The 10,711-nt window shown below is 41.5% G+C and overlaps 1 protein-coding gene across 1 annotated transcript; it reads left to right on the forward strand.

The window, feature by feature from the left end:
- Positions 1-5,649: 5,649 nt before the first annotated feature.
- On the forward strand, positions 5,650-10,456 carry LOC119038877 (zinc finger protein 709-like). The gene is made up of 4 exons (XM_037131438.2): positions 5,650-5,791; positions 7,386-7,512; positions 7,708-7,780; positions 8,349-10,456. Exons 1-4 carry the CDS (start codon positions 5,789-5,791, stop codon positions 9,337-9,339), a joined length of 1,194 nt encoding a protein of 397 aa, XP_036987333.1. The 5' UTR covers positions 5,650-5,788; the 3' UTR covers positions 9,340-10,456.
- Positions 10,457-10,711: the final 255 nt, after the last annotated feature.

A 10,711-nucleotide genomic window follows, 5' to 3' on the forward strand; every position in this document is an offset into this window, starting at 1 on the left:
TAGTGCAAATAAGACTGGGATTTGAATGTGAGGCATGAAACAAACAAGTTCTTCCAATCCTGGCGCTTATACTTTTGTGATAATAGAGAGGTGAATAGGAAACCATAAAGCTTTGTTTCGTGATATGGTAATAAGAGCTTTGGAGGAAAGTGAGAAATGACATGTGACATAATAGGGAGTCAGGGGTGTATATATCCTTACATGAGGGTACAGCCTCGTGAGTAAGGATGTCATCATTAACCACTTGTATTTCTGTAATCTAAAAAATGTTAAATGCTGTTTCAGGAACTGCTAGGGTGTGAAAGTAAGTAGAAGGTGGCAATACAGAATGCCCTGCTCTTTGATAAATGATAGTGATTCCCAATAAAGATATGCACATGGTTCCTCATCATCTTTGTCATCGTTGGAAATTTGTATCTGGAATATGTGGTTGTGACTTCGGACATTGTTATCTGGGACTCACAGCTTTGCATTGATTTGAATCATGGATAATTGTGGTGTACTTCTACATTTAACATTGAAAGGATTTTTCATTTATCTTCAAAATTGCAAATGTTGAAGTATTCGGCATTTTCATTTTGCTGCTCTACACACTGAGTGACACACACCAAGGAGTCCTCCCAATTGGAGAGTTACCTTCTTCCGCACTGCTCTTGCCCCTCCCGAGTTCATTCCACAGCACAGACCCTACACCCACACCCAGGACAGGTTCAGAGATAAGAAGGGATCCAGGTATTTGAGATACCCTGTGCTAGGGCTGAGGTCATGCACCTTGGGGTCTTCAAAGGGTCCTTGCAGGGTGAGAAGAAGAGCAGATGTTTAGTAAATAGAAGTTTGCCCTGCTATATAGGTGGGTCAAAAAGAGGTTATCACTGATCATATTTTCTTATGGCCAAAGCCTCTAATTCAAGTTCTTCTGGGTAGTTGAAGGGAGAGGCAGAAGCTTCTCTTGAGCCTGCTGGTAAAAGTGTCTTGAGCTCAGAACAACCTGCACACCATCGTGGCACAGCCTGCAGCAGCTTGTTCTGAACCCACACAGGATGGTGCGCCCTGAGAAAAGGTGTGCATACACTAAGCCTCGCTGTTACGTCACATGTCATTTCTGACTCACCTTCAAAGCCCTTATTTCCATCTTACAGACAAAAACTCTGCTCCCAAATGCCTTCTATGAATGCTGGACTGCCCTGGCTGTCACAGTGCTTGAAGTGACCACCAGATTTCAGCACCAAAAGGGACAAAAAATACTCTAGAACCCACTTCAGATTTCAACCAAGGCTCAAAGAAATCTATTCTACAGTGTGGATCTTAATAATGCTTATGAAGAAATAAATTTGTTTCTGCTTCACACAAAGGAGTCTGTCCTTGTCAATGAACCATTTGTCTTCACTTCATGATAAAAGGAGAATTGGGCTGCGTGGTAGTGCTTGACTTTTTTGTCTTGGAGATGAATCTGAGCTCCCTGATGCCTGCCACTGTGAGTTGGACAGTCCATGTAGCTCCCCTAAGTCTCAGTTGCCTCGCTCAGCAGGTGAGAGCCCAGCAGTGCTTCCATGTTTAGAAGTCTAAGAAGATGAAGAGAAATGAGACAATCCACACATGGTGCCAAGTGCCTTAAAGTTACTAAGCTCTTCTAAGATGCTTTTTGAATTACTGTAAGAATGACTGTTCCTTTTTCATTGTCATTATAATTTTAGACTTAAAAGCAGAACTCCTCTTGATGGAATTACAACATTCTACCTTACTTAGGAATCTTGAAGGGTGAGAAACTGGCCTGTAAAACTACTGAGAAGTAACCCGTTTAATAAAGTTCCATGATGACTGTTTTGTTTTCGTTATGGTCGCTTATTTTCCATACTTTCAAATCTTTTTTAAAAAAATACATTTTATTAATTATGCCATTACAGTCGTTCTATTCCCCCCTTCATTCCCCTCTACCCTGTACACCCCTCCCCCACCATTCTCCCCCTTTAGTTTATGACCACGTGTCTCAAGTTCTTTAGATTCTATATTTCCCATGCTATTCTTGCCTCCCCATCTATTTTCTACCTACCGTCTATGTTACTTATTTTCTGTACCTTCTCCCCCTTTCTCCTCCTCCCACTCCCCTGTTGCTAACCCTCCATGAGATCTTCATTTCTATGGTTCTGCTCCTGATTTAGCTGTCCTCTTAGTTTGCTTTTGTTTTAGGTGTGGTTGTTAATAGCTGTGAGTTTGCTGTCCTTTCACTGTTCATATTTTTTTATCTTCTTTTTCTTAGGTAAGTCCCTTTAACATTTCATATAATAAGGGCTTGGTGATGATGAACTCCTTGAATTTGATCTTATCTGAGAAGCACTTTATCTGCCCTTCCATTCTAAATGAAAGCTTTGCTGGATAGAGTAATCTTGGTTGTAGGTCTTTGGATTTCATGACTTGGAATACCTCTTTCCAGCCCCTTCTTGACTGTAAGGTCTCTTTTGAGAAATCTGCTGACAGTCTGATGGGAACTCCTTTGTAGGTGACTATCCCCTTATCTCTTGCTGGTTCTAGGACTCTCTCCTTCATTTTAATCTTGGCTAATGTAATGATGATGTGCCTTGGTGTGTTTCTTCTTGGGTCCAACTTCTCTGGGACTCTCTGAGCTTCCTGGATTTCCTGGAAGTCTATTTCCTTTGCCAGATTGGGGAAGTTCTTCTTTATTATTTGTTCAAATAAGTTTTCCACTTGTTGCTGTTTCTGTTCCCCTTCTGGTACCCCTATAATTTGGATGTTGGAATGTTTAAAGATGTTCTGAAGGTTCCTAAGCTTCTCCTCATTTTTTTGAATTCTTGTTTCTTCATCCTTTTCTGTTTGGTCATTTATATCCTCCTTCTGGTCCACTCCTTTGATTTGAGTCCTAGTTTCCTTTCCATTACTATTGGTTTCCTGTTCATTGCCACTCATTTCAATTAGTTTAGCCTTCATATGTTCCTCTAATTTGTGACTAAAATCAACCAGTTCTGTGAGCATCCTGATCACCAGTGTTTTGAACTGTGCATCTGAAAGACTGGCTATTTCTTCATCGCTTAGATTTATTGGCTCTGGGACTCTGAGTTGTTCTTGAGCCATGTTTTGATCTGTTTGTGCCTGTTACATATGAGGAGCAGAGCCTTAGGTGTTCACCAGGGCGGGGCCACCCAGGTCGCTGGTTTGTGATGCCATATGTGGGGGTGGGGTCAGAGAGGGACAATGGTGGTCCCCCCTGCTGCTTCCCGCTGCTGGGGCCTGTGAGGTAAGTCTCACCACAGCTAGCTCCTTCACCGGTTTATCTGCGCTCGCAGTGGGTCTGCCGACTTCTCCACACCTGGGATCCGCCCACGGCTGTTGGCGCACCTGGGTTGGTGCCCAGGTTGGTTCGGTGGATCTTTCCTGCCTGACCCCACTCTGCTGCTGGCTCTGCTCCTCTTACCGGTTTGGCTGAAGGGTTTATTGTTGTCAGACTTCCGTGTAGTTCAATTTTGTGTGGTTTGGTTGCATTTTTGTTGCTAAAACTTTATTGTTTTTAAAGTTGGTTGTGTGAGAAGGTACAGTGCTTCCATCTACGCCTCCATCTTGGCAGAAGTCCCATACTTCCAAATTTTTAACATGAAGGCTGAGATGATTATTTGTGTTAATTCATGCCTTCCCCACAAGATAGAACAATTTGGTTGGTTCTTTCTCCCACTATTACTTCAAACGTTATGCTAATATTTTAGCAGACCATGCCAAAAACGTATTTTTAAGTACAAACATGAATCTTGATGCTTTGCCACTTACTTTATGCTTTCAACCACAGAAAGGATCAATTTCCTATTCTTTTTCAGAGCCAAGAGCACCTTCCAGAACTTTGGGTAATTTATTCCATTACAGTCACTTCCCAAGATCATGATGAAAAAGTCTCCCTCTCCATGCATTCAAAGGACTCCCTGAGCTCCTTCGGTGGAGCACTTTGCCTGAGAGGACCACCTCGCAGATGTCTTGAATCCTCACGGGTTTCTGTGGAGTGGGTGGATGCACCAACACTCGAAGTGTATTCTGGCCCTTGTATTCCCATGATGAGAATCACAGGAACCACCTCCTCTTACCAAACACAATTTTAAGATGTCATGTCTACAGTGATGACCATAGTGACTAAAGGGCTTTTTTTTTTGAGAATTTTTATAAGCGTTTATTTGAGCCAAAGTGAGGACACTGTGGGAAAGCAAGATTTCCAACGTTGCTAAAGAACCTTTGACAAGCAGAGCAACCACGGCCACCAGTGCAGGAAGCACATCAGCATTTTCTGCCCAGGGAGGGCTGCTGCTGGACTGTTCAGTTCCCACAGCTGCAAATGAAGTGGGCTGTGGAAGGGCAGGGATGAAAGGTGATTTCCTCAGCATCATGTGTCTGAAGTTCAACAGTGTGAGAGAGGAGACCAGCCTTATGCAACTTCCCCAGTGAACACACATTATTAGTACAGAAGGTCCTTTGTTTGAAGCGAAGATGAAGAGTTAGGAGATAAAACAAAGCAAAACAAAAAAATCAGAGGTATTTTCGACATTAGAAAATCAGACTAATTTCCAGTAAAACTGCTTTGAGGATTTTGTTCCAGATAGCTGTTAAAAGGAGGATGAAAAAATGAGTGTGAAACAGAAATCTCTTCCCCGTTTCTCAATTCTTTATGTTGACTAGCCACAGACTTCCCTTCCCACCCTGTAGGGTGACACACAGGGATGCTGCTGCTCCCACCATGGCCCACCTTGTGTGAGGAGTCCTGGTTGCAACCTGAGCCTCGTCTCTCTCCACTGAGATCACCTGTGGCTCTTTGGCTCTGCCCCTCGGACTCCATGAGTCTGATGGCCTCCAGGCATGATGAGTTATTGCTGCAGTTTGGGTGGACTTGTGTGGGGCTGTTTGTCTCTAAGACTACTAAAGACGAGCATTTCTCAGGGAATGGAGAGGAAATGGTCGGAAAGTATCTGTGCCTACTATAAGGAGAGGGTGCCAGGCAGGGGGGGAAGCTATCCTTGTGAGAGTAAACAATATGCTAGCATCACCAACTCACCAATTGGGGATTATTGTTTAGAAGAAACCCTTTCTGGTAAGTGTCATTATTTAGGGATTAAATAGTGTAACTACAAATAAGAGGTGGCTCAGGACCTAGGAGAGTGCCTGAACCACCATTGAGACAACATATCCACCTGCTTGTTTTCTCAATGGCTTAGGAAATTTTTTCATGTTAGAAACACTTTGTAAATACCCAAAGTCATCCCTCGCCCCCAAATGATGGCTTCTTCTTGGTTTCAAGGAAATTTTCCGGAATCTGACTAACGTTCTGGAAGGATCCCCATGGATTGTATTCCTGGTATCTGAGCCTTGCACCTTTTTGGCAAAACCACACGTCAGACCCTAAATGCCAACAAAGATTGAAATAGAGCCATATTAACTATTGCATGCAGTAGTATCTGTGTTTGCAAGGAAGGATCACAGTTGCCTGGTGGACTTTCAGCACTAAGTTTTCAGTGCAAATGTCCCCGCACGGGATGAGTTCTGGCTGTTTTGGGCTTCGGGGACTGTAATTGAGGCACTGAGAGCGTTGCCTTGGGAACCGCCCATCAGTTCGGAAGGGGTGGGGCAGGTGGGCGGGACTACGCTCCGAAGCCACCCGGAAGTCCTGCTCCTTCCGTACTGCCTCTGGATTGCTTCTCTCTTGCGCTCGGAACCCCACGTTCTGTGCTCATCGGTGGAATTGTGATCTGTACTGGTTGTGACAATTGTAGGAAGGACTCACGGAGACTCAGAAAACCTAGAAATGGTGAGTGTGCGGACGGGTGCTGATGCCAGGAGGGGCGATTCGCCCTGGCTGGACAGTCTTTCCACGGCGGATCCGGGGTCTGCGGATCCAAGGCCCTGGGGGACTGGGCTCAAACTTCAGTCCCCTCAAGGTTCGCAGTGTGGGTGCTGGGCCGGCAGCCGGGACTCCGGGCGTCAGGTCTGTCCCTGTTCACAGCGTCTTCGGCCCCTCGAGCGTCTCTGGACAGCTCTGCACACGCATTGCAGCGTCTCCCCACTTGGTGCGGTGACCATGGGGAGGGTTATTGCAGAAAATCTTGACTGGGTAACTCCCCCCCCCTACTTTTTACGTAGAAAGAGTATGCTTTAAAATAAAGATAAAACGTATAGTATAATAAATATACAAACCTGTAAATGTCATTCTTTTTTCTCAAGATTGCTGTGGCTATTTGGTGACTTTTGTGGTTCCGTATAAATTTTTTGAACATTTTTTCTAGTTCAGTGAATATGCCATTGATATCTTGATAGGATATTTGTTGAGTCTCTTATTGCTTTGAATGGTATTTATATTTAATGTCATTAACTCTTTCTATTCATACATTAAATATTATTTTTGTATTAAGTTTCAGGTGTAGAACTCACTGGTTAGACAAAACTTTACAGAGTGCTTCCTCTGATATTTCCAGTACTTCCCAGCACCTTGTGTATTTAGTGGTCATGTGCCAATTCAATGTTAAGTATTGTGGGTTTCCGAGCCCAACCCTTTTTCAATGTCGCCCGTGTTACAATGCTGCCAGAAAAACTTACTTTATGTGATCTTATCATTTTAGTGCATATGTCTTTGTGTCCGAAAAACTGGTATGAAGTGACCCTGAGGCTCTCAAACACAGGAATTTTGCAGAGGTCTAAATTGCCCTTCCTTCTAATTCCTGAGCTCTTAACACTGGTAACTTCTTAGCTCCATGAAGTGAGACAGACAAAAGAAGGTCAAATGGAGTCAGTAATAAATATTATATGAACATATTATAATTTATACTCCTCCACAGCAATATTTTCACTTGGCCAAGTGGATATGACTACTTCGATTGGTCCGGAGTACTTCAGGACCGTACGGCCAGCTGCATTTTGTTACCAGTGGAATTTCCACAGACCTCCTGGTCTGTCATGTTTGGTGATAAGCATAGATGAAAAAGCTTCCAGGTCTTTATTTTGTTCATATTCATTAAAACTTTATGCAGATGTGACAATGTGCTTCATGTAGTGCTGCATCACGTGGAGTTAAAGGAGATGAGAGTTTCATCACAAGGAATTGATGTGCTTAAACTGGGAATATTTTTTATCTGGATAGAATTTCTTTAAAGAACTCTGTGCCCTGACATTGGAGAGCAGTGAAGATTTGAAGTGATTACAATAAAAATGTAACAAAATGTAACAAAAATTAAATGTGTATCCTGAGAAAGTGAGTTGTAGCTAATAAGTACTAGTGTGACAACCAAGTCATAGAATAAATGTTGGGGACCCCGTGTCATGTGCGAACTTCATATGATTTGTGTGTAGATCCCCAGTGCCGTCTGTCTCACCCACCCTCCTGTATATACATGTGTGGAATGTTCTAGGACTCCGTGGCCTTGGAGGATGTTAACATGAAGTTCACCATGGAGGAGTGGGCTATCCTGAATCCGACCCAGAAGAAACTGTACAGAGACGTGATGCAGGAAACCATCAGGAACCTGGCTTCCGTAGGTAGTGACGACAGCTTCTTACTTACTGTTTCAGTCGGTTAGAAAACTAGTGTGGCTTGTTCATCAGTGCTGTTTCAAGAGTGAAATGTGGAAAGAAAGTACAGAGATAACTAAAATAGTCATGATCACAGCTCATTGTGGCCCTAAAATCTAGCCATTTTTCATATTCTTTAATAATTTATAATGTTTTTTCTAGCATGTGTTTTGGAAGAAAAATGGGAAGACCATGACAGTGAAGATCAGTATGAGAAACGTGGGACAAATCCCAGGTGAGTCCCCCTGACGTGAGAAAGAAGTGTCCCCTGAGAGAATCGTAATATGTCACCAAATTTAGGAAAGAGGCAAAGGAATCATACCAGCCCAGCTTCCAATTTATTGATTCTTAGAATACTTTCATCAAAATTTTTTTCTCAAATATGACCTAGATGTTTAGTGTATAAAAAATAAATAAGTACACTTGGGAACAGTACACAGAAACAGCATTAGTGAATATTACTGTTTTTATAATCTCTATGATCAAGCTCAATTTCAGAGCGATTAGTACAGCCACTTCAAACAGTAAGTATATGTAGAAACCCTACACTTTTCTTGAAATGGTAAAAATGCCATACTATTAATAAATATAAAAATCATTAATAAAAAGTATTAATAATGTTTTTATTTTTATGGCTATCATATGATAGAGAGACTCTATAAAAAGAAAGAAGGTAGTCAATGTAGAGAAACCTTGAGCCAGATTCTAAATTACAATGAAAAGAAGAAAACTGTTACTGAAATAAAATTACCTAAATCCAGGTTGTATAGACAGGTCTTCATGAATTATTCATTTTTTACTAGCCACACAAGATCGCTCACTGGACTCAAACTATACCAGTGTCGGGAATATGAAGAGGAGCCTTATAAATGTAAGGAGTGTGGGAAAGCTTTCAAACGTCGCAGATATGTTCGAGTGCATGAAAAGAAACACAGTGCAGAAAAGCCCTACGAATGTACAAAATGTGGTAAAGCCTACAGGTATTCAAGTAACTTACACAGACATGCAGAAATTCATACTCGAGAGAAACCCTATGAGTGTAAGAGGTGTGACAAAGCCTGGAGTACACTTACCACATATAAAAGACATATGATCAAGCATGTTAGGTGTGGCCCCTTTAAATGTAAGGAGTGTGGGAAAGATTTCAGTTGTCTAAGAAACTTTGAAAGTCATGAAATGACACACAGGGGAGAAGAGCCCTATTATTGTAAGGAATGTGGTAAAGCCTTCAGTTTACTCAGTTATCTTATAAAACATAAAAGATCTCATGATGGGAAGAAGCCTTATAAATGTAAGGAATGTGCTAAAGGTTTCCGTTATCCCAATTTACTTAGAAATCATGAAAAAACCCATATTGCAGAGAGACCCTTTGAATGTAAGCAATGTGGGAAAGCCTTTAGGAGTCTCAGCTACTGTCAAATACATGAAAAAACACACAGTGGAGAAAAGCCCTACAAATGCACAGAATGTGGTAAAGCCTTCAGTTTACTTATATATCTCAGTAGACATAAAAAAATTCACGATGGAAAGAGGCCTCATGAATGTAAGGAATGTGGTAAAGCTTTCCTTTATTCCACTTTTCTTAGAATTCATGAAAAAACTCATACCGAGGAGAAACCCTATTGCTGTAAACAGTGTGGGAAAGCCTTCAGGAGTCCCAGTTACTGTCGATTACATGAAAAAATACACAGTGGAGAAAAGCCCTACAAATGTGTAAAATGTGGTAAAGCCTTTGGTTACCCAAGTAGTTACCGTAAACATGTGAGAACACGTTGTAGAGATGAACCCTGTTAATGCAAAGAATGTGGGAGAACCTGCATTTGTTGCTCAGCTCTGCACTCACATGTGATAGAGCGAATTGGAGATGGACCTGTAAATGAAGGACTGTTAGGAAGCATTATGTCTTCCAGTTGAGTATAGAGAATGAAAGGGCTCTCAGTGTAAAGACTGTAGAAAAGCTTCCATCGTCCCAGTTCTTGAGAAAATCATGAAAGAACTCACACCTAAGAGAAAGCGTATGCATGTAAGGAATGGGGGGAGCCTTTCACAGAGACGTAAGAGTGTGCGCTGCAGAGCCATCGTGTCCACGTAAAGAGCACGGGAGAACCTTCAGCTGTCCCAGCTCCTTGGAAAGCCGTGACAAAAACTTCATGTAGAGAGAATTCTGTTGAATGTAAACACTGTAGGAAACCCCTCATTTTGCCTCACATCCCCACCATACCATGTGAGAATGTACACTGGATAGATACTGTATGACTGAAAATGAAGACAAAGTTTTAATGAATACCTTCAGAGCAGCTCGAAAACTGCCCTGGGAGGAAATCACATTACAGCAACTACTACATGTAAGCCTGGTGCAAATTAATTCACATACTCCCCAAAATTCACAGCATGGAAGAAATACTATAAATGTTAGACATACATGGTCACTATGACTGACTCGTTCTTACAGTGATTTTCTGTAGTACTGAGTCCACTTATTTTGCAAATATGCACTGAGGTAATTAATTCTGTAGCTATTCTGTAAGCAAGAGGTTTTAAGTTCAATAGGTATTTTTTCCCTTCTGGTCAGTTAGTAAACATTTTGTATTTCTTTATTGAAGTTTGTTAGATCCTTGGGGGAATTGAAGTGTTTTACTAATATGTTTTACTAATATTTTAAAATAATACTTAGTGTTTTGCTAAGTGGGCTTAATTTTTCTGTGATTTTTAAGTGTTCTGCAAATCAAGGAACATTTAAAAACTGATACTTTGGAATTTGTTCATGTTTTCCATGTGGCTTCCTATAGCAAGTATCGAATGAATATGCCTTACCCATATATATATTCTACCTCAACAGAAAAGTGCCTTTTCTTTGGCTCGAAGAGCTTTCTTTCATTTTCTTGTCAATAAATGTTTTTTAATTTTTCAATGACAGTTGACATTCAGTATTTTATTCAATAAATATTTGCCACATGTTTGTAAGTGTGCCAAGTTTGTAATGTTACAGACTGTAGTCCCGTGTGAAGTATTTTCATCCACTGTCCCTTGCTCTTAGTTGTTGCTTCTGGCTGGGATTTGGACTAGGAAGCCTGTGTTTAGAAGCAAATACCTGTGACAGGAAAGTAAGATCCAGGCTTGGAGGTGACACTTCCTGACTCTGTTATATGACATGTGTAATGTTATG

This window comes from Artibeus jamaicensis, unplaced genomic scaffold (assembly GCF_021234435.1).
Source record: "Artibeus jamaicensis isolate MK-2021 breed Jamaican fruit bat unplaced genomic scaffold, CSHL_Jam_final scaffold_537, whole genome shotgun sequence".
NCBI classification, from domain to species: domain Eukaryota; kingdom Metazoa; phylum Chordata; class Mammalia; order Chiroptera; family Phyllostomidae; genus Artibeus; species Artibeus jamaicensis.